This window comes from Panthera leo, chromosome D4 (assembly GCF_018350215.1).
Source record: "Panthera leo isolate Ple1 chromosome D4, P.leo_Ple1_pat1.1, whole genome shotgun sequence".
Classification (NCBI taxonomy): Eukaryota; Metazoa; Chordata; class Mammalia; order Carnivora; family Felidae; genus Panthera; species Panthera leo.
The window spans coordinates 81,143,175-81,167,232 of NC_056691.1; the positions used below are offsets into that span (position 1 = coordinate 81,143,175).

The 24,058-nt window shown below is 48.6% G+C and overlaps 1 protein-coding gene across 6 annotated transcripts in view; it reads left to right on the plus strand.

Moving 5' to 3' along the window:
• MRRF (mitochondrial ribosome recycling factor) overlaps window positions 1-5,226 on the plus strand; it is a 54,015-nt gene extending 48,789 nt beyond the window's left edge. For all 6 annotated transcript variants that reach the window (XM_042912156.1, XM_042912157.1, XM_042912163.1 and 3 more), the window contains one exon: window positions 2,255-5,226. In XM_042912156.1, coding sequence (XP_042768090.1) covers window positions 2,255-2,332 — 78 coding nt within the window. In that variant the 3' untranslated portion in view covers window positions 2,333-5,226. The remainder of the gene's footprint in view (window positions 1-2,254) is intronic.
• Window positions 5,227-24,058: the final 18,832 nt, after the last annotated feature.

Below are 24,058 nucleotides of genomic sequence, written 5' to 3' on the forward strand. Positions count from 1 at the left end.
GTGGGTGAGTTCCTCACTCAGTCTCACCACTGAATTTCTGATGTGACCTTGGGCAGGAGAGTTAACATTTTGTGCCTTGGTTTACTCCTCTGTACAGTGGGGATAATACCTGACCCACCTGCCTTACAGAGGTTATGTGTGGTTGTTGGATTTGAATGAAATAACAGAGGACAAAACCCCTTTGCATACTAATGAACTGCTGTGCAACTGGCAGGTGAACTAATGAAATATTCACAATGTTTTAAAGGGCGATAATAACAGCATTTCATATGTTTTGAGGATCATGTGAAATAGTGCACAGGAAGTTTTTAGCCCAGTGTCTGGCATGTAGTGATACTCAGTAAGAGGGAGCTGCTGGTGGCAGTGGGGTCGTTGTTGGTGATCATTATCTTAAGAAGTCTGACGAAGACAGACAAGATGAACTTGCAGCCTGACTGTCCCCAGGGGCACTTTGTGCCTACAATTTGGTAGAAAGTTAGTAAATATTTCCATGAATCGATTAACTTGAAGTCAGGAAATGATAAACTCAGAGTAACACAAGCCGATTTGCATAGCAAATAAGCCGTTTACGCTGTGCCTGCATATCGATGAACGCACTTAGCCCTTCACAACCACTCTGAGGAAGGGCCCAGCGTCCCCATTTGAGAGATGAGGGAAGCGAGGCTCAGTGACTTGCACATCGTTATCCCACCGAGAATGTAATCCAGCACCCACATTATCGCACTGTTACCCTATATATTCTTCCTCCCCCTGGTCCCCACTCTTGAACCCAGACTGCCCTCCACGCCATTTTCCCAGAGGAGCGTTGCGGTGCTGGCTCCTGCCGTCCCAGGCTGCCGGCCTCCAGGCGCTGGAGTGAGTGCTGCGGGCACCATGCCACACGCCGTGCAAGGTGGCCGCCCCAGGGGCGGGGGGGCGGGCAGAGCATCTAAAGAGTACGTGGCTGAGTGAGGAGGGCCCAAGCGGCCGTTTGGAGCCCAGCCGTGTGCCCAGCAGCCCCTGAAGCGGTGCTTTCCCAGCTACAAACAAGCAGCTGTTGCTATGGTGAGAGCCTGGTTGTCTCCCTGCCCGGGGCCAGTTGCTCCAAATCCTTTTTAGTTTCTTCCCTTTCCACAGTGCATTTAGTTCCCAGTTCCTGGCCAAGGCCTGTGGTCTGCAAATAAAGATGTCAAACAGCTGCTGTGCCACTGAGCACACAGATCCTGGGCCCCGTGCTGCCCCCTTCAAGGCTTCCTGCCTCGGGTCCCTTTTAGACGTGGGAGGGAAGCTGCCGCACTTACTAAGTTGTTTTGTGTTTCTCGTACTTATACCCTCACCGCGAGAAATAGACAGTCTTTGCCATTTTTAATGGCTGTATGTACTCACACGCTTCCCTGTTCTATCACTTTAGATTTTCTGACTTTTCGTTATTAAAAATAAAGCCTATATATATACATATATATATATACATATATATATATATATGTATGTGTGTATATATATATATATATGTATATATATAATATGTATTTGCATACAGAACGTTAGAAATGTTTTTCAGATTCCATTCATGTGGTAATTTCCCAGTGGAGAGATTTGGGGGGTGAAAAAATGTTACGGACATTTGCATCCACTCGAATTCTTTTCACTGATGTACGAGCTTATCCATTTTACCATAGCTTTCTGGAGTCAAATATTGTAAATTAAAAATGACAACATCAGATTTTGTTAACTACGATAACTGAATTATATCTTGTTTCCATTTGCATTTCTTCAGTGTCTGATGGATTTCCCAGGTTTGTTAACCAGATTTACTTCATCTTTTCTCAGGACTTCTTTTTTCTGCTTAAACTATTGGGATCTTAATTTTCTTATCAATTAATATGGGATTTAGATAGCAGAGTGTCTGAGGTGTAGGAAATTCTAGAGGGTCCTTAAGTGACAGAGAAAGCTGGCTTCTCTGTATTCGATAATAATATTTAAGAATTTTGGGCTGTGAAATCAGACTACCCAGGATTGAATTTTGTCATTGCTACCTTCAGCTGTGTATCCTGAACAAGTGATTCACTGCCCCAGTTTCCTCATCTGTGAAATGGGGATAATAATTGTATCTATTTCATGCGCTGCTGTTAGGAATCAGCATGGTGCCTGAATAGTATGAGGCTTTTGTCACCGTTACCGTTTCCCAGATCACTTCCTCATAGCTTTGGAATGTCTGTCCCCCTCTCCTTCGCCAGCCTCAGTTATCGGGCCGTCTCATTTTGTGTCCCTGCAGATCAGCCAAATGGCCGATGATACGGTAGCAGAGCTGGACAGGCATCTGGCAGCGAAGACCAAAGAACTCCTCGGATGAAAGCCCACCAGGGGCAGCGGTACTCCAGAGCCTGGTTTCTGGTGGAGCCCGTGGGTGGCACATTGGCACCCCTCTTCCCCGTCTACACCGAAGGCTGCCGTCTTGCAGTTGTCAGTGTTTGTGAGGCTCAGCCTTCCAGGCCTTCTGGTGGGGCACCCAGACTTGTTCCTTCTCTTCTTCCTGCTCCCTGTCCACCCCATTCTGCCCTGGCCCTCTGCCATGGGTGGCCCTCAGAGAGTATCTGTTGCTGACAGATGGCCTCTACTTCAGGCATTTGCCCTGATCGTGACATTGCCAAGCAACTAGGACTATTGGCAGGCTTAGCCCGTCTGTTTCTCATCTTGGGAGCCTCCTTTTCAATTAGTCAGGCCCTGTCCCCAACTTTGAACTCTGGGCTGGTGTGGGCCTTCACCTGTGACTGGATCCCTTCGCCAGAGGCCCGTTCTTACGTAACAATAAAATCAAAATAAATTGTAAAGAATAACAACCACAAAGGAACGGGTAGAGTCAATCCGGATTAATGTTCCCTAAGGACCTTTACGGAAAGCCACCAGAACAATACTTTTGCCTCTGAGTCATCTTCACACATGCTTTTTTCTCTGCCTCAACCGTTCCTCCGCTGCTGACCTACCTGGCCAGTCCTGTTCATCCTTCACGTCCCTGCTTGGGTACCACTTGCTCCGGGAAGTCCTCCTCATTCCCCCAACCTAGGGCTCCTATTATTGGCTCTCAGGACTGTCTACTGCTTTGAATTGAACCTTTTTGGTACTTAGTCTCTAGATCTTCATTTTCCTCAGATCTTGGCGTAATGTCTGGAACATAGTAGGCATCGAGATGTGTTGTGAATGAATTGCACAGAGTAGCCGCTCAACAAGTACTGGCTTCTTTTCCCGTCCTTCCAATCATAACACCCTCATTCTGTCATTTTCCACTCTTGCCTCGCCTTTGTCCTCAGCATTTACTTGGTGATGAGATACCTTTCACCCAGGGCCCGCCTGTTGTTGACAGACAAGTGGTTTGTTGTGGCTCATCTTTGGGTGCTGGGTTGTTAGGTTTTTTCTCCAGTAAACAATCGATTGATTCTCCAATAATAATTAATCTTCCTTCCTTCCTTCTTTTTCCCTTTCCCTTCCCTTCCTTTCCTTTCTTGCTTTCCTTTCTCTCATTCATAATATAGCCGTCATGAGCTACATGCAGTTCTAGGCAATATGTTTAATCTTTATGGTACAATTGCAAGATGTGTATTCTCTCCACTTTACAAATAGAAAAACTGAGAATGGGGACTTGAGAGTATTGGGTAACTTGCCCAAAGTAACAAGCCTAGCAAGTGATAGAAGGTTCCATTCTTCACTGTCAGTCTCATTTTACCAAGAGGGAGGAGCTCAAAAGAGGTCAAGTTTCTTGCCGGGGGTCACACAGCTAGCAAGTGGCAGAGCTGGGATTCAAACTGAGGCCTGATCTAAAGCTTATGCTCTGCCCACGCATCCTGCAGCCTTCATAAACATTGATTGAACACACTGTGTGTCAGGTGCTGTGCTACATGCTGGGAATGCAAAAATGGGTAAGGTGTGACCTCTGTCTTTGAGGGGTGCACGGCACACTGGACTGTCTCAGGTGGAAGGTAGGAAGTCCATTCCAGTTTTGTCTGCCTTTCGAGTGGCCCCCCTTGGGCAGCAGCCAGGCCTGGCCGCACTCTTTCGAAGCAGCACCCAGCTTCTCTTGCTGTCTGACTCCTCTCATATTCTATCCCTTGCGGGAAGTCTGCTCTTCTCCCGCTGCTTGTACTAGTGGCTCACACTGCGCAGCCAGTGGGGGTTCAAGGTCAGAATCAGGTCAAAAATGAAAGAAGCTAACAGTCTCCTGCCCCGCTTACCTGTCCTCGGTCCAACCCCTCTCGCCAGCCCTGAGTGGCCATCACACGATCGGAAGTCAGCTGAGGGAAGAACAGGGATGGAAATAGCAATCGAGAAGCCTTTTTTGGGGTAAGCCACATGGCGGGGGCATTGCAGCAGCCTTTCGTGAGTGGCCGAAAGCCCCCACTCCTAGCAAATGTGCTTCTCAAAGATGCAGGATTTTTTAATAAACAGAGGAAATGATAAATTATGTTGTAACTCCACTCCAAAGGCATTTGGTTCTTAACAGCCAAATCCTCTGTAGTCTTTAAATAAACAAAAACTTATTTGGTGAACAGACAGGGTTGGGGGGGGGAGGTTGGAAAATGAAAGATTTTCTGTACTTGGGTCCCACATGTCAACAATTTCTCTCCTGTGTGTATGTTGGCCAAAGCTGTATATCATGATAAATGAATAAAGGAAAACCTCCAGCCCAGGGCAGTCAGACGGCTCAGCAAATGGCTTTCAGCTGATTGCTCTATTTTAGCTGACATTTATCAAAGAGTTTCTCTGTTCCTCTGTGTCAGGGCTGCAATGGTGGCAGGGACGAGAACGGGACTACCTGTTTGGATCCGCTGAGTAATGAGGAATGCTGGAGCAGTGCTTTCTCCCTCTCCCCTTCCTTGAGCCTCTTTCTCTCAAAAGGAAAAGCTGGGTATGGAAATCCCTTCCCTTGCCAGAAGAATTAACCACCTCCTCTGTTCAGTTAAACTGCTTCCCAAGCCCATGAAAATGACAGGCCAAAGAGAAATTGAGAACTTTTGTCCTATTTATTTATTTTTTTCTTTTTTCCGTGTGCGTGTGTGTGTGCGTGCGTGTGTGTGTGTGTGTTGGAAATTACAAAAGAAACTGGGATGTAAAAAGTTAAAAAAGAAACTTCTTGTAAGTTCCTAATCTCACTCCCCTTTGACAATTAGATGTATATCCTTCCGGATCTTTCTCTATACGTACATAATTTTTTAACTTATTTTGAGAGAGAGAGAGAGCGCATGCACAAGCTGGGGAGGGGCAGAGAGGGAGAGAGAGAGCATCCTAAGCAGGCTCTGTGCTGTCAGCACAGCATCCAACACAGGGCTCAATCCCCTGAACCATGAGACCATGACCTGAGCTGAAATGAAGAGTTGGACGCTTAAACAACTGAGCCACCCAGGCACCCCCATACATAATTTTTAAAAAGCAGGAAAGGGAACTATTCTGTTCAGACTCTGAAGCTTGCCTTTTTTTTTTTTTAGACCCAGCAACACATCATGGCCATCTTTTCATAGGTGAACATAGAGATAGAGTTCACTCCTTTTTCATTGCAATGCAATATTCCATAATACAGGTATACCTGAACTGACTTCACTGTTACCCCCATGATATTAAAAAAAAAAAAACATTTCAAATGCATTGGAGGGTGTTTCTATTTAAAGGTGATTTGGGGGGGGGGTGCCTGGGTGGCTCAGTCGGTAAAGCATCCAACTTCAGCTCAGCTCATGATCTCGCAGTCTGTGAGTTCGAGCCCCACGTCGGGCTCTGTGCTGACAGCTCAGAGCCTGGAGCCTGTTTCAGATTCTGTGTCTCCCTCTCTCTCTGACCCTCCCCCGTTCATGCTCTGTCTCTCTCTGTCTCAAAAATAAATAAACGTTAAAAAAAAATTAAGATGATTTTTATTTGTTTTTTGAGGAAAAACAACCCCCATTCTAAGTTTATCTGTTTTGGTGAGTTTTACCTACCCTTCCTCAACCTCAGACTAACATTTATTGAATGCCTATTGTAGATGAGGTACCATGCTGGACACTTTACGTGTGTTACTACATTTAAACTTCTGAACAATGCTAGCTGGTGTATTATCTGTGTTTACATAGGAGAAAACTAAGGTTCAGAATGGGCATTTAATTTGTCCAAGGTCACACAGCTAGCAAGTGCCAGAGTGAAGTCTGAAACTCAGATCTGACTTTGAAGTAGGTCCTTAATCCGTGCACTTCAGTCCATAAGTCTTCACCAAACACTTAATTCGAAATTCACTCAGCACTGCTCTAGGCCCCAGAGGTGATAGAAGAGAAGCAGAAAACTCACTTTCATGAAAACAATTAGCTATTTCTAAGAAAGGCCCACGTTGAAAGCTGCACAGGACGTGGCACGTGGTAAACACTGAAGGGGTGGTAGCGCTAAGGGCGACAGTAAAGATTTATATTTACATTAATTCTACCTCACCTGTTTGGCAGAGTCCTCTAGAACTTGGAAGAGAAGCAGTGAATGAGCGGAAAGACCACCAGCAGTGAATAATGGTAATAATGACGGTCATAGTGTTGGTGGCACCAGTAACTGATACTGGCTGATACTTTTAGTTTTCTTTTTTTTTTTTTATTAAAAAATTTTTTTTACATTTATTTATTTTTAAGAAACAGAGTGAGACAAAGCATGAGCGGGGGAGGGGCAGAGAGAGAAGGAGACACAGAATCCAAAGCAGACTCCAGGCTCTGAGCAAGCGGTCAGCACAGAGCCTGATGCAGGGCTCAAACCCACGAACCGTGAGACTGTGACCTGAGCCAAAGTCAGACGCTCAACCGACTGAGCCACCCAGGCGCCCCCATACTTTTAGTTTTCAAAGTGCTTCTATATCCTTTAATCCCACTGAAACCACTGAGTGAAGCTTTGCAGTTTCTTTTGCTCTAATATGTGGTCAGTTTCCGCGATGTGCATTAAAAGGAAGTGTCTCTGTTTGGGGGGTACAAAGTTTGATACGGACACAAGAAATGCAGTTCATAGATTATACTGTTTAGGTTTTCTGTATTAGTTTTTTGGCCTTTTGATGAATCTGGGACTGAAAGTCGTGTGTTTCAGTCTCCCGTTATTAGCATTTGTATTTCTTCTCGCAGTTCCCATAATTTCTGTGCTGTCTGAATGCCCAGATGGCCTGGCTCTTCTGTCATCTTCATATATCATTCATTCAGTGCTTGGGAGTCTGAGTTCTGTCTTGTCCTCTATCAAGATCACAGCCCCTGCTTGCTTTTCGTTTATGTTTGCTTGCTGTGTCTTTCCTATTCCTTTATTTGTAGTCACTGTTTTAGATTTAGATTTCTTAGAGTTGGGTTTTGTTCTATGAAGCATTCTGAAACTGCTTTTAAAAATTATCCTCATTTTTAATTGATAAGATACCCATAACGTAAAATTTGCCACCTTAACCATTTTTGAGTATACAGTTCAGTAGTAGCATGTACATTCACATCGTTGTGCGGTATGGAGATCTCCAGAACCCTCTTCAACTTGCAGGACTGAAGCTCTCTACCCATTAAACAACTCACTCTCCAACCCCTGACAACCACTGTTCTACTTTCTGTCTCTATAAATTTTACTACTCTGAGTACCTGATAAAGTGAAATCCTACAGTATTTGACCTTTTGTGTCTGGCTTATTTCACTCAGCACAATGTCCTCAAGGTTCATCCACATTGTAGCAGCTGTCAGAATTTCCTTTCTTTTTCAGGCTGAATAGTGTTCCATTGTATATATAGTAAAAACCTGGGATTGTGAGCAACTTGTTCTGTGAGTGTTCCACAAGACGAGCAAACATTTCTAATAAATTTTAACTTGATAAACGAGCGATGTCTTGTAATACGAGTAGTACGCGATGCTGAATGTCACATGATCACAACTGAGCCAAGGGTTCTTGAAATTCGCTTTTCTCTACAAGTGCTTTGGAATATAAGCGTGTTTCTGGAACAAATTATGCTTGCAGACCAAGGCTTTATATACAGTAAACCCTTGATCTACAAGCATAAAAGAAACTCCTTTTCTTTCAGTAGGGGACCTTAACTCATTCACACTTACTGATAATACTGAAATGTTCAGTAGAACCCTACACTTACCCTTTGTTTGCATGCAGTATTAACACTGGGTGATTTGGTGTCTAAACCCTTGACAGATTAGGGTCTGGGTGTTAGGTTGGGGAGAAGGGTTGCTTCTGCAGAGAGGAGGCTCACTGCTTGTCGAATGAACAAATAAATGACGATCCCTGTCTCCTATATTCCTTTGTTCTGGTCTTTGTTTTAATTCATCACGTGCTGTTGGGTTAACTCACCCTGAGACGTAGCCTTCATTACACCACACCTCTGCTCCACACCCGTCAACGGCGCCCTGTTGCCTGCTGAATTGTGTACAGACTTCACCCGGGCAAGCAGTAACTTCTGCCATCTAAACCTCTGTATCTCTGCAGTTGTGATGCACCTCTCACAGCCACCCTAAGGCAACTCGTGCTTAAGCTCAGTGGAATTATTACCTTTTCTTAATTTTTGTGCCTCTTTCTTCCTCCGCCATGTCTTGTCTTAGGCTGTTTGCCTGCTATGCGCACCCTTAGGTCACTGCCCCACCCAACAGGCACATTTTGTCCAGCCTTCACAGCTCTTGGTCCCACATCCTTGCACCAACTCATTCATTTCTCTATCTTGACGTTTCTCCTGATCCCTAAATGTGTGTATGCCTGTTGACCTGCGTATGCCTCAAGTACCACATACTCAACCGGCCCCATCTGGAATACGTGTCCCCGCCAGACCCACTCACTGTCCTGTGTTGTCTCTCGGAAATGCCTTCGCTATCCCCCCACGTGCCAAGCCAAGACATTGGGAGCCACCTGTGCCTCCCTCTCCCTCACACTCTCATCCAAGAAGTCACCAAGTCCCATCAGTTCTGTCTTCAAAGTGCACATCGCCGAGTGGTGCATACCGGGAACAGAAGTGTCAAATGTTTCAGGCTGGCCTCGCCTGTGTCTCTGGCCTTCCTCAGAGGCAGAACACCACCAGCCCTAGATAAGCCTTGTGTGAATCCCTGGGAAGAAAGTTCCTTGTTCTTTTAACTCTTTGCATTCCCTGACTAGCACAGAGCTTGGCTCAGAGCAGCTGTTAAGGAAATGTTTGTCCAATTGTAATGGGCCTGCCTGGCCTTGAATACAAATGAAGTCAATTTCCATCAATAACCCAAAGTTTCTCTAATTACTCTCACCTGCTTGCTCAGACCTCCAACCTCATCTGCTGAGTCAGCCTCCAGAGTTTCTGGGCATCTAGAGGCTGCCTCCCATGGTGTCCACGGTCACTGGTGTCCACCCTGTGCCTCTCCTGCCCAGGCTCCCCCTCACCAGCCTCTGCAGCCATCAAAGCCACTTGGAGCTTCACCTTTGCTCCTGTTGGCAGTGTGGGTGTCCGGGACCAGAGTGCCGGTTCCTGGGCTTGGGGTGCCTGAGCCAGCTAGGTGGGGTCCTCTTCAGAGGCAGGGGAAAGTCTTCCCAGTCCCAGCCACCCCCCCCCCCCCCCCCGCACCCGTGGCCCCTGCAAAGCAGCCTTGCTGGGGTTTAAAGCCCTCAGGCCTCCCACCACTGTGGCTCCTTCTCAGGCCGGTAGAACCCCTGACGTGTGGCTCACAGCTGGTGGCTGGGTGCACGTGCCTTCTCTCCCTAACAGGTTCTAGCCTCAGCCCATGTTGCCCCCTCTTTGCAATAAGAATAATAGTGGCTAACAAGTCCTGAGCCTCTGCTATGTGTGAGGCGACCCTAGAAGGCTAGTTATTTTTTTGCTCATTTTACAAATGAGGAAAGCAAAGCACAGAGGAGGTGAAATTGTTCAGAGGCCCCCAAGACCAAAGGAAGGCATGAAGTGCAGGGGGCCTGGTGTCTGACCCCCAGCCGGGCAGCTTCAGTAACTTATTTCAGGGAAGAGACCAGAGGGGCTAGAGTGGCCAACGAGTCCTGTCCCAGCTTTCCCCTTTGTGCCCGTGGTAAGGGTGTCTCCACTTCCCCAGGGGGCGCAGGGAGGGGCTTGCTCAAGCAAGATCCGTGGTTTCCAACGGGGCTGGGCCCCCAAAATATCTTCACCCATTTGAGGCAGAATAAGTAAAATGAAGGCAATGTTGCAAATGTTTACGTAAAATTAATTCCTTTGGACTATTGCATATTGTTAGATCTTGCTCTTCCTACTGCTGCTTTCGGTGTTAAAATGTTCTATTATGGAAGGATAAGAAGTTGGTGAGTCTTTAAAAAAAAATTCCCATTTAGAAAGAATAACAGTCACCTTCTGCTGATACCCTCCATTTTTTTTTTATTATTATTTTTAACTTTACAGATGCATGAATCCCAAAGTCTGGTAGCTGTGGGACCTCACGCCTACTGCCAGCACTGACCTCCTGAGGCTGTCATCCAAGGGAAGCTGGAGCTGTAACCAGGGAGTGAGGCAACAGAGGGAAGCGGTTTGACCTGTGTGGGTGTCAGGGACCCAGTGGGTGAGCAAGCGATGGGGCAGGGGTTAGAAACAGGACAATAGTCAATCAGGAGGGTTCAGAGACCCACAAGGAGGAGGGACGGATAGGGAGAGGTGAGTCAGAGAGAGGAGAGGGAGACAGAGACAGAGGCAATGAAGAGACAGAGACACGACATGAAGGCCAGAGGGAGGGAGAAAGAGGCAGAATCAGAGAGACAAAGACACACACACACACACACACACACACACGCATGTGCGCACACACGTGCACATACACGTACAGGCAGAGTCCGCAGGTAGTGACAGAGAGATGGAGATAGTCAGAAAGAAACAGAGAGTGAGAGTGAGACTGTCATCCCAAAGAGATATTCTGAGACACCTAGAAGGAGAGACACTGAGATAGAGACAGAGACACAGAGGGAGATAAATACACGCGAAGAGAGAATACGACAGAAATCCAGGGGGAGAAACACAGAGGCAGTTAAGACAGGAAGAAAGGAAGGAAAGAGAGAAAAGAAAGAGAAAGAACAGAACAGAAAACCAGGAGGAGACACATGTAGCCAGAGCTGGAGACTGAGTGAGGCAGAGGGAGGCGTGGGGGGAGAGCGAGCTATTGAGCTGGTGGCCGCACAGCCCCCGACGGCCGGCCAGCCCCGTGTGTGCAGGGTGTGGGTGGAGGAAGAGACTGCACCAGCCCGGGCCAGGGCTGCAGGGACCAGATAAGGACGCCTGCCAAAGGAAAGCGGGGAAGGAAAGACGTTTACAAATCCCCCCCGGGGGGAGAAAGCCAGGGAGGCTGCCCCAGGCCTAGAGAACAATGGGTACTTGACTTCAGTGGGTCATTAATGAGACAATTAATGGAAAGAGTAACAGAGGCCTCCCCAGGGAGGACTCAGAGGGTGGATGAGTGGAATTATTGTGGAGGGCGGTTCTAAGGTCGGGGTGGGGGGGGGGTGGGGGGTCTGTCCCCACACTCCCAGATGTCCAGCATGCCAGCGGCAGATTCCTGGTCTGGGGCTTGAGGCCTCCCTCAGCTCTCCACGCATGCCCTGTGCTCCCTCCACCCTGGACCCTTGCCAGCCCCCCCTTTCCTATTCCCGTGCCTTTGCTGCTGCCGCTTCCTCTACCTGGAATGTCATCCCTTGATTATCTCCATCTATGGAAACCCTGCCCACTCCAGGGGTAAATAAGCGTGGCACATCCATAGATGCCCTGCTGAGGCAGAGCCACATGTTTGAATAAGAAGAGAGCCCCAGAAACATAATGGGCCGTGGAAAAAGCAGGCAGAGTCAGAGATATGGTGTGACGCCCCTTACGTAAACTAGGAGGACACAAAATAATTTTTAAAAATTATTCCTGATTCCATTTTGCATTATACATTCACTTTTTAAAGGGAGGGTTGTGAAGAGATTCTTAACCAAATTCATAATGGTGATTGCCACTGGGGGTTGGGGGAAAAGCTTAAAGGTACCCGAAAGACATCTCATATATGTGGATAGAAATGAAAACTTGACCAAGTGTTAAAGTTTGGGGTTGTGAAAATAGGAGTGGTTGTTCCTTTGTTCTCTGGTTTTGTTTTAAAATTTTTTTCCAGAGAGAGACATCTTAGCTCTCCCCTAGACCCAGCTGAAGGCCATTCCTGCAGGAAGCCTTCCAGGAATCCATCCACCAATCAGATGTGGTCTCCCTTTTCCCCCCTGGCATCAGTCTCTGAAGGCTCAAAGCGCTTTCCTTCTTGTGTTTCCCTTTGTGATGTTCATAGACTGTCTTCCCCACTGGACAGGAGCCCCTGGAGGACAGGGGCTTCCAGCACCAGGCCGGCACAGAGCCAGTGCCCAGGGGTGTCTGTGAGACTGAACCTAGCTCTCCCATCCACCACCGTGGGAGGCAAACCACCAAGGCTCTGATGACATCTTAGATCCAATACCCACAAATCAATTTTGGGGAGAGAGGGGTGGGCTCCTGAAATTCAAAGCATTCCTTCTAGAATGGGGATCTGGGGAGGGGGCAGCTGCTACCCAGAAATGTTTAGGAGGTCTTGTTTGCTGTGACCAGAAAATAACCTGGTCCTAGTTAACTAGTGTCTGTAGCACCACGGCTAAGAAAACCCAACGTAGTCCCAGCTAGTTCCCCCTCCCTAGTGAGGTAGAGAGGCATTTAGCTCCTCCCACTCAAATCTACCTGTTAAAAGAATCCCTATTCCACTGGCCCCCAGTGAATGCCAGTTGCTGGTAAAATGGAGCCGTTGTAGAGGCGGAAGGAGGGAGAAGGACCAAGTGCTTGCCCACCCATCCAGGCAGGCGTGGCCCGACCCTAACAGCAGAGCCCATCTCTTGAGCACTTCAGACTCCAGGCTCTGCCCTGAGATACAGTATCTAATTTGATTCTCACAGAGCGCCTGCTCTACCAAGTTGGACTCAGAAAGTCTAAAGGACTTTCTCGATGGCCCTTAAATGGTGAAACTGGGACTCTAGTCTGACCTGGTTGGTAGGTGGAGGGGATGTCTCTGGTGTGGGCGGTGGGGCTGCATAGCTCTCCTTACTTCTAGGCCACTCCCCCCGCCCCGCCCTTTCTGTTTGTTTCTGAAGGTAGTTTCCTGGAATCCGTGGTACAGGGGTCTAGGGTGGCCAGAAGCCCTGGAGGACACTAGTGTGCCAGTGCCCTTACCCCCACAGGAAGGAGTCAATAGCTGGGAGGAGACTGAGGCACAGAGAGGGAAGAATGCATCTCTTAACCGCAGAACACATGAGTGGTAGCGCTGGGACTTGAACTCAGATTTCCTGACTGCCTCTGGCTCCCCTGGCTGTCCGTATAGCAGGGCAGACCTCTCCACAGGATTTTCAGTCTGCTGGGCTTTGTGGTATCATAATGTCGTCGTGGGACATAAGACTACAGAGTTTGGGGAACAGGGAGAGAACTTAGAGATTGTCTCCTTCGGCTCCCTGTTTGCAGTGATGGGGAATTTAAGCCCCAAAGAAGGCAAATGACTCACAAGGCCTTTTTGATGTCAGGAAGTCCAGGCCAAAAAAAGCAGCCTCATGATCCACAGAATCCCTTGGATTCTCAGAAGCTATTGACTCCAACTTTAGAACGCATTTTAATAATAGGTGACTTGGGGGACGCCTGGGTGGCTCAGTCAGTTAAGCGTCCGACTTCAGCTCAGGTCGTGATCTCACGGTTCATGTGTTCAAGCCCTGCATCAGGCTCTGTACTGACAGCTCGAAGCCTGGAGCCTGCTTTGGATTCTGTGTCTCCCTCTCTCTCTGCCTCTCCCCTGCTCACGCGCTGTCTCTCTCTCTCAAAAATAAATAAACGTTAAAAAAAAAATAAAAGGAAATAGTAGGTAACTTGGTAGGAAAACCCAGAGCAGATTGGAAATTATAAATTAGAATGTGGGGAAAGGCAGCTTACACTCAGATGTCTGCTGAGTGAAAGCCTGCCTGCATGGATGAATGAAGGAATGAATGAATGAATGGCTGCCCCTCACCTGGTTTCCCTTCCTCTGCTTCATCTCTTGCTGTCAGATGAATCATCTTAAAATAGCCTTTGTCATGACTTGGCCTTGCTCAAAAGCCCCTGAGATCTCTTCATTCCCTCCCTGAAGAGCATCCCAACCGGTCTCTATTCCTCCATAACGGCCCCTCTGACCTGCCCTCCATATGGTGACAAAATGCAAATCAGGCTGCTCCTCTTCAGAGGCTCCAGGTCACCTCCAGGAAAAAGCCCCACATTCTTACCACAACGTCTTAACTGCAAGGTTTGACTTGGACCGTCCTTTCAACCGCATCTCACGCAAGGCTGTCCCTTGCTCTGGCTCCAGGAGGCTCTGGCTCTGACTTCTCTCAGGTCCCCATAGATGCGGTCATTTCAGGGACTGTACGTGCCATTCCCTCCTCCTGGGGCACTCCAGACCACCCCCCCCACCCCCCCCCACCCCCCCCCACCCCCGCCTGGCTGGCTTCTATCCACCCTTTAGCTCTCGACCTAATCTCACTGCTTTTTGGCAGCATTCCCTGACCTCCCCAGTTTGGGTCCATACCCTCTGCCTACTGTTCCTGCAGTCACTGGACTGAATGGGATACCACAGTATCCCATTTGGTTATATGTAAATGTCTTCAGTGTCTGCCTCCTGCCCAGACTGTGAGCCCCGAGGGGGCAGGGACTGTGTTGTTCATCAAGGTACTATGCACCCAACAAGTATTTGCTGAATGATTGAGTCAATATGTTTGGCTGCCCACTGAAATTGATTTATTCATGCCACATTTATTGAGCATCTACTAAGTGTCAAGCCTGGTTCTCCACACTCCACAGTGGTAAACAAACTACCGTAGAGTCCCTGCCCTCATGGAGCTCACAGTCTGCTTGGAAGAGGCAGACATTAAAACGATGAAGAAATAACACAATGCCAGGCATAGCTAACTGCTATGAAGGAAAACAAAGCAGGGGTAAGGGTGGAGCACTGTGTGTGTGTGTGTGTGTGTGTGTGTGTGTGTGTGTGTGTTTGGTGGGAGTTGCCAGTGTAGACGGAGCAGTCAGGGAATGCCTCTTGGAGGAGGTGACATTTCAGAGATGAACCAGGGCTCCTGAGAAATACAGCCTCTCTCCCCTACTTGGGCTGGCTGGACCCCAGGTGTGTCCAGGTGTGACAGTCCCAGATATGCAAACCCTCCGTGCTTCCCAGGGCAGGAGCCAGGAACCCAGATGGGGCCTTTGGTGAGGCTTCTGAAGCGGGTGTGAAAGCCCAAAGCCGCTCTCCACAACAGCCGTGATTGGGCTCTTTCTGCGTGGCGATTGCTTTGTGCACGGAGGACTCGGCTGATTGTGGCCGGTCGATTGGCACCCACAGACCACGGCCGCCAGGGTTTACCTCGCACCCCCAGCGCCGCGGCGGGCCGTGTGCAGCGCGCCAGCCCAATCTCGCCTCCTATATTCAGAGTTGATTAGACGCTATTTCTGCCTGGATTTTCAGAAGGCTCAAGAGCTTTTTTAATCACTACAGTGGCTCATTACGGTTTTGCAGTGACACTCATGTCCTTCAGTTCTCTTCTCAGATTAGATTCTATAGTCAGATGAATATTGGATGATTTCATTACATACAAATGCAATCAACAGTTTTGCATAAATTTCTTCTCTTTTCTTGAGTTTCAATTGACCCCAGCACCCGTGGTGGCAGGCACGATCCACATGCAAATGAGCTGGGTTTGCAGCCGGAGAGGGGCCGGGAGGAGGCGGGCACTTGCACCAGCCCAGGGAGGGAGCAGGCCTTGATTGCTCAGGCTTTGGGAGAGGGGCCCTGGCAGAGGGGGGTGCCGCCCAGGGGGCAGCTTCTATGGCTGAGGCAGGGCATCTCCGTTCAGGATGGTGTTCCTGCAGGTGAACTAGACGCAAGGATGCTCAGGGTCAGGCAGGCTTTCTGGGCAGGGAATGGAATGTGGAGTGACAACCCCCACAGCTAGGCCCAGAGCAGTGTCTTGGGACCATGTCTCCTTAACAACTGGTGTGGATGTATTTCAAGATTTTAACAACTGGAAGGGCCTTAGCGGAGCATTTGTGCTGAATGTTAGCTCTGACCCAGCAAATGCTATTGTTTTATTGTTATTATTATTATTATTGCCCTCATAGTCATCATCGTGGGCTTGAACTATGTATGGCCAGCAGGACTCAAAAGCCAGCCAAGGCAGGTAGGAAAGTTGGGAGGCTGGGCAGCTGCCCTTCACCATTTTCTCTATTTCTTGCCTTCTTTTTTGGGTGGAGAGGCAGTATGTTCTCAGAATTGGGCCTCAGAAAGCTCCTGATCCTTCCTTTATATGGTGACAGAATCCTTTCTACCACATTCCTGTGAACAGGTATAGAAGCTCTTGCTTGTTCCCTGGGGATGAGGAGCTCCCTCCCTGAAGAGAGCCTCTTCCTGCTTTCTCAGCTCCTTGCTGACCAGGTGCTGTCCATGAGCATGAGCCTTCCCATCCCTGACCCTGTGCTCTGGGCCCAGAGCCCACCTCTGCTCCCTTGTGTCACTCCCTGAGGCTAGCATTTGGGACTGTGCTATGCTGAGTCACCTTTCCTAGGGCTGGTCTTCTCAATTCCTGCAGCTTTTCCCAGGAGGTAGCCTGCAGCCTCACATCTGGGTCTGTCTTCAATACCAGGCACGAGGCTGGAGGGTATGGGGGAAGTAAGCTGTGTGTGGTCAGGGGACCCAGGGCTGACAGCTATGCACCTCACGGTGGGGGGCGGTGTGGGGGGGTGGAAAGGATCCCGATGGAGACATTAGACCTGAGGGGCTGTAGGACAGGGGTCTGTGCAGCCCACCTCATTTCCTTCAAGCGGTTCTTTACTAAAGCTCCCCATGTAAACAGAGAGTGGAGATCAGGGACCCAGAGAGAGACACATGGATGCACAAGTAGTCAGGGACCCATCGGGGATGTGACCCAAGCTCCAGTCATCATCATGGACACAGCCGAAGCCCGAGGTGAACAGAGCCACAGCCATGGGTTTGAAGAGACACAGCTGTGCTGCCGCCACCCCAGGCTCAGGCCCCTGCCCATCACTGACCTCAGCTCCCTAGACTGGGCTCATAGACATCTGGGAATCTGAACTGAAGCAGGGGTACCTGGTATTGCTCCCATGCTGCTGGTGGGACCACTGAGGTCCAGAGAGGGAAAGGTGGGACTGAGAGCCACGCAGCATGGATGCTGGGGCCTCCTGGTGCAGGCCCTGAGGACCATTCTGCTTTCTGCCTCCTCGCAGCCTCCCCAGGGTCCTCTCCCTGCTTGCATCTCTGTGCTTTTCTGTCCCCTGTCTCTCCCGCCTCTATCCCTGAGTCTGTCTGTCTCTGTCCCTTCCTCTCCTTTCTCTCTCTCTCTCTCTCTGCACCTTGCTCTCCCCCTTCCCTCTCCCCATCTCTCCGTGACTGACTGCCAGTTCTCTCTGCCAGCTCACTTTTACCCCCAGCTGCCTGAGGTACCAGAGCTGGCCTCTGTCTGGGATTGGTAGATCTGAGACCACAGGGCTGCCTCACTTAGAGCTGTGGCCCCTGGAAGGAGGAGCTGGGGCTGGGGGTGGGCTTCTGAACTTTCTGGAGCCTTCCTGCCGTGGCCATTCCTTTTCCTGTTCTGCTCAAGGAGAGCAGGAAAGCAGCCACCACAGACCTATTCTCACTCTGGCCTGGAAAAGCGGGGCTGGGAGGTGGGCGGGGTGGAAGAGGATTCCCATTGACTCCTCATTCGGACTGGGATGATCCCCACAAGATCTGCTCGTGGAGCTGGGTCCAGACCTGCTGCCGTGTGTGGCAGGCTCCCCACACGGAAGCTCCCCTCCTGCTCATCTCCCTGTAGAAGCTGTTCCCTGAAACCCAATCAAAATCTGGTCCCCACCCCCTTCCCACCTCCTCTCCTTTCCCTACTCAGCTCTCACTCACCCCAGCACATGCAGGCCAGAGAGGAAAGAGCTGGGCTTCAGAGGCTGGCAGGTCTTTGCCACATGCTAGCTGGGTCATCTCAGGAAAGTGACAGAACCTCTCTGAGCCCAGTTTCCTCCTCTGCAAAATGCAGTTAACACTCCTTCCCTTGCAAGGCTGGCATGGGCACCGAGTAAGTTACATGAAAGTACCCGGTGCAGACTGGGCATGAAGTAGACATCCAGTAAAGCATTTGTTGTGAATGAATGAATGCGTGAATAGCAAATGAACAGTAGAATTTAGACATGCACAAGTGGGGCACGGAGAAGGATCGCCTGGTGTCAGGAATGGCACAAGCAAGGGCGTGGAGAGGAAAGAGGGAGCCATGAGTGCTTAGTACAAAGACGAGATCCAGAATCCCAAAGGGAAGTCTTAGCAAATGAGGTGAGAGAGCCTGGCAGGCTCAGGGCTGGGTATTTTGTTGTTGTTGTTGTTTTGTTTTAATTGAATATCCCTTGTAGCAGGGAAAGTAGTGATCAAAGGACAGGAACTTACTGAGTGTCAACCATGCACAGGCAGCTAAGGAGTAGTTGTAGCAGCAGGTCCCAGGAGGAGAGGCCCCCGACTGAAGCATTTACAAGCATGATCTCATTTCACCTTACAACGACCCTGTAAGAGAGGTGCCATTATTATTATTATTATTCCCACATTGCAGATGAGAAAATGGAGATCTGGAGAAGTGAAATGAGTGTCCGAAGTCAGATTCAGCCAAGACTTGAGCCCTGGTCTAGTCTGGCTCCAAAGCTGATTGTCAGTCCTCTTCCAAAGGGAGGACCCGTCCCCGCTCCCCCCATCTCTGGGCAGGTGAGTCCCTGTGAATAAATAAATTACTTGGTTAGTGAAGGAGAGTAGAGAGGGCATGGTCGGAAGGCCCAAATATCAAGAATATAGAAGCTTTGCTCAGATGGATCAGGGAAGGCTTCCTGGAGGGGGCTGGACACAGAGGCAGAGAGCAGGCAGAGGAGGCAGAAGTGAGCCCTGCGGGGGATGGTGGTGGGGTGGGGGCTGCCACCCAGAATGACACTGGGGCACCGTGGCTTTGCTGCCAGACAGCCTGGGCTAGGGCTCTTGACCTGGATCAGCTTTTTATTGGGGTCCCTCTCCTCGGTCCTACCTGGCCCACCTGTGCTTCCTTCTTGCCTTCTAAGAGTGGGAAGGGCAGGTTTCTGGTGACTGCAGACCTGAGCCCCATTCCCACCTGTTATTCTTTTGCTGCGGGACTTTGGCCAAGATGATTTCCTCTTCCCATCCTTACCTTCCCCACCTGCAAAATGGGACTGATAATGCTTACAAGCTGGCTGAGCGGAAAGTCAGAGGCCAGCAGAACTAGCACAGGGTGACGGTCAGAGCAAGTGGTGAGCAGTGTTGGCTCCCTCTCCCTTCCTGGGACCCCTTTATCTCTCAAGACAGGCTCAGACCCCTGTTTCAGAGCACAAACAACCGACAAACAGGATGTTTGCTGCTGCGGTCAGACTGCAAAACCAGGCTGCCTGACTCCATCTTGCTGTGTGATCTCGAGCAAATCATTTAGCCTAACTCTACGGTTTTCTCACCTGCGAAATGAGGATTCGGAGTCCCTTATCTAAAAGCTGTGAAGTCAGATGGTTTCAGAGCTTGTCTGAGTTTAAAGTCTAATAGAGAACGTGGGGTCTGGGGCATGTCTTATAATCAGACTCATTCATTTTTTTTTTTTCCAACAAAACATGAATGTTCACACCAGGCAGTGAAATGAAGAACAAAAATAGCTTCTGCTTGGTTCAAGTCACTTTTGGCACAAACCTACATGACACCTTCTGGCCATTGAAGCTTTGAGGATTCCAGTATTGTGGAGACGGGATGGTAGGCCTGGGGCATCTACCTCATCATGGGACTGCCATGTGGATAAAATGGGTTCCTACACACAGGTCACTCAGAACCACACAGCGAGTACTTAAAGCGTTCGCACGTGCTATTCGAGAGGTCCCTCTGAAGCCCTCCCACGGCTCCCACGGCTCCAGGGTGAAGCACCAGCAATTCCAAGCAAGACCCTTTATGACTGGAGCCCCGGTGACCTGCATCCTCGGTCTTACCTCTGCCCTGCACACCCGAAACTTAAACTTCATTGTCTTTTTCCAATTTCTGAGACACGCCAGGTGCTTTCTCTGCAGGCTCTTGCACTCGCTGTCTTTCTGCTTGAAATGCCTCCATCCCTAACTACCTCCCTCCTTTTTTTTAAAGTTTATTTGTCTAAGTAATCTCTACACCCAACGTGGGGCATGAACCCGTGACCCTCAGATCGAGAGTCTCGTGCTCTTTTGACAGAGCCAGCCAGCTCCCCCTAAACTTTTATTTAAGTTTTATTTATTTATCTTTTAGTAAATCTCTACACCCAACATGGGGCTCGAACTCATGACCCCAAGGTCAAGAGTCTCATGCTCCTCGCCCCAGTCCAACCCCCTTTCTTAACTCCCGTTTCCTCCTGTAGGTCTCCAGCCCTCTTCTGAGCATAAACCAAGCACTAGGAAAACTGCTGGGCTTCCCCTCTAGACTGTGATGTCTGAGAAAGCCGTGGCCACATGCACATTCTTTTCTGGCGTACTGTCATTATTGGAATGAATGAACATCCTCACCCGTCAATGGCTTTGCCATTAGCGCAGGGATTGAACACGTTTGTTGAATGAATAAATGAAACAAGGAAGATCACTCTCCCATTTGCACCCCAGGAAAAGATCCTTAGACTGCCCTCCCCTCCCTCTTTCTTCAAATTCCTTAAGTGAGTTTTTGAAAAGGGACCTAGTCCAGGCAGGGAGCCAGTAGGGGGACTTCTGGGATTGGGATAGCAGGGCCTGGGGGAGGTGGCTTCAGTCTATTAGGCAGAAACTACTTGTCCTGAGTTGGTAGAAGCCTCTGGAGTCTGGGGAACAGAGGGTGGAGGGAAGGAGGCCTCCAGCACTCCGGAGCAATTGCTATAAAATAAACTCCATAATCAGGTAAATGCATTCGTGCGGGGGGATGGTTCCCGTGCAGCTGCGGACGTCCAGGCCGGAGGGGACCTGTCTAATCTCAAAGTAATGAAAACGTGGGTCCAATTACGATGGAGGGCCGAGGCTTGGGCCATGGCCGGAGTTTGGGAGCTGGGCCTCTGGCAGCGGAATTAGAACATTTAAGCTGTCAGGCTGAATCCGGGAGAGGCCTGATTACCTGGTCCGCGAAGGGGCCGCTTTGGTTTGGTGTCGACTATAATTTCCTGGCCGCCAGCCGTGAAGCCACGGGCCACCTTCTCTCCCCTGCTATGGGGGTCCAGGCCTTGTCTTTCTGACCTCCACCCACCCCCAGACTGGCCCAGAGGGGTTGACCTGGGCCTCCCAAGCTGCACACGTGGGGCAGAAAGGGAAACAGGTACCTGAGTGACACGGTCTGGTTATGTGTAACACGGGTTAAGGAAAGTGTGTACAGCGGCCGTATGTGAATGACACATACATAGGTACACGTGGTACGGATACACTGAGTGTCTGTAGATGATGTAAGACATGTCTGCGTGGATTGTATGCAGCTGGTTTAGCGATGAGGTGTGCGAGTAAGTCATGTACTTGGGCCGTATGTACAGGATATGGGCATGTGAGCGTGTACACAGGTTGTATGCGGTGTGTGTTCACACCGGTGCATGCCGGTCTGTAAGTGCCATGAGAGCAGGGAGCAAGTCTGTCATGCTAACTGCTATACCCCCAGCACCTAGATGGGTGCCTGGCTTGGTGGGTAGATATTGATTATATGAATGTTGAATCAAGTCATATCTACACAGTGGATGCATGTATTAAAGGAAGGAGCATGTGGAGTCTGCATGGATATGGTGTGCGTGTGTGTGTGCGTGTGTGTGTGTGTGTTACCTGTCTGTCTTGTATAACATGGAAGCATGAGCAGTGGAATTGCGTCAAAGGCCTGAACTGTGTGGTCACACAGACCTGTGCTCGAGTCTTGCCTCCTCCACTTGTAGATTGTGTGACCTCGGGCAAGTCATTTAACTTCTCTCAGCTTGACTGTACTCATCTATAAGATGGATAATAGTAGTCACAGGTAACATTTGTTGAGCACTTACTATGTGCCTGGTATTGTGCTCTATATGCTTCTCAACAATTATTATCTTACTGACTTTTCACAGTAACCCTTGAAGTAAGGACGACTGTTGCCTGCCCCCCATTTTCAGATGGGGAAACTGAAGCTCACAGAGGTTAGTGGGGAAGCCAGGACTCAACCCAGGCATTCTGATCGCAGTGTGAGCTTTTAACTGCTAGGCTAAACGGATAGTACCTGTTGCAGAGAGTTGCCTTAAGGATTGAATAAGATAATCTGAGCGCCTATGCCTATGTCTGGCACATAGTAAGTACTCTGTAAATGTTATTGTTATTATTTGCACATGGTACATGTAGATGGGATGTATCAAGTAGGTACAAGGGAATATGCAGGAGGAGTGCATGTAGTATAGCTGTACGAGAGAGGCATGTGTAGGTGTGTTTGTGGGTGTGTAGAGTGTAGGAACACATTTACTCAAGATTTATGGTACATATACTTGGGTATATGCACATAATGAACACAAGACATGTAAATAAATGTATTATGATGCACGATATTGACAAGTGTTTTATGAAATTAGAAAAAACATATACTCGAGTATGTGATAGGTATGACCCTACATAGGGTATGACCCTATGTATGACCCTCTGTATGTGATATGTATGACCCTACATATGTACGACCCTATGTATGACCCTACGTAGGGCTCTTCACATTGGGACGCTCTGTGAATTGAAAAATATATGTAAATGAGGGTGATGACAGGTATCCGAGGTGCAGGCCTGGCCATACATGGGCACATGTGCACACAGCATAGCACATTCGTGTCTGTATAGATGTGGTACATATACTAGATATAGATATACATGCAGTGGATATATATACGGTACATGCACAACACATTGCATGTGGTCTGGCAGGTGCACATGTATGTGAAGGGCTTATGCATGGGGTGTATACAGGCACATTGATGTAAACAGTGTATATGTTTGTGTAATGCATATATTTGTGTAATGCATATACATCCTTTTGAGATATATATGTTTATGATTTATGTCCTGTGTGTCTTTGCTCAAATGTCACTTCAGTTAAAATATCCATAACCACTTTATTTGAATTTTTATTTAAATACTAGTGAACATACAGCACAATATTGGTTTCAAGAGTAGAATTCAGTGGTTCATCACTTACATACAAACCCCCAGTGCTTATCATCACTAGGGCCCTCCTTAATACCTGTCACCTTTCTAGCCCATCCCCACCCACCTCCCTCCATCAACCCTCAGTTTGTTCTCTATTGTTAAGAGTCTCTTAAGGCTTGTTTCCCTCCCTCTCTTCTCCCCCTCCTGTATGTTCATCTGTTTTGTTTCTTAAATTCCACAGGTGAGTGGAATCATACGGTGTTTGTCTTTCTCTGACTTTTCTCGCTTAGCATAATACACTCTAGCTCCATCCACATCATTGCAAATGGCCAGATTTCATTCTTTTTGATGGCTGAGTAATATTCCATTCCATATTCCATTCCATCTTTATTCATAATTTATTATTCATTTATTGTTTGATGGACATTTGGGCTCTTTCCACAGTTTGGCTGTTGTTGATAATGCTGCTGTAAACATTGGGGCACATATACCCCTTTGAATCTGTATTTTTGTATCCTTTGGGTAAATACCTAGTAGTGCAATTGCTAGATCTAGGGTAGTTCTTCTATTTTTAACTTTCTGAGGAATCTCCGTACTGTTTTCCAGAGTGGCTGCACCAGTTTGCATTCCCACCAACAGTGCAGGACGGTTGCCCTTTCTCAGCATCCTCCCCAACGCAGTTGTTTCCTGTGTTGTTAATTTTAGCCATTCTGGCAGGTGTGAGGTGGTATCTCATCGTCATAACCGCCTTATTTAAAATAGACCTAATTTCCCATACCAGTCAGTACCTTCTTTATTTTGTCTAAAAAAGTATCACTTTTAAATATAGTGTGTGATTCGGGAATTTATGGTGTTTTCTCCCTCACTACACCATAAGCGTCAGGAGACCAAGGGCTTTTTTTTCAGTTCTGCTGACTGCTGAATCCCCAGTGCCTCGCGCAGGGCGCGGCAGGTTGGAGATGG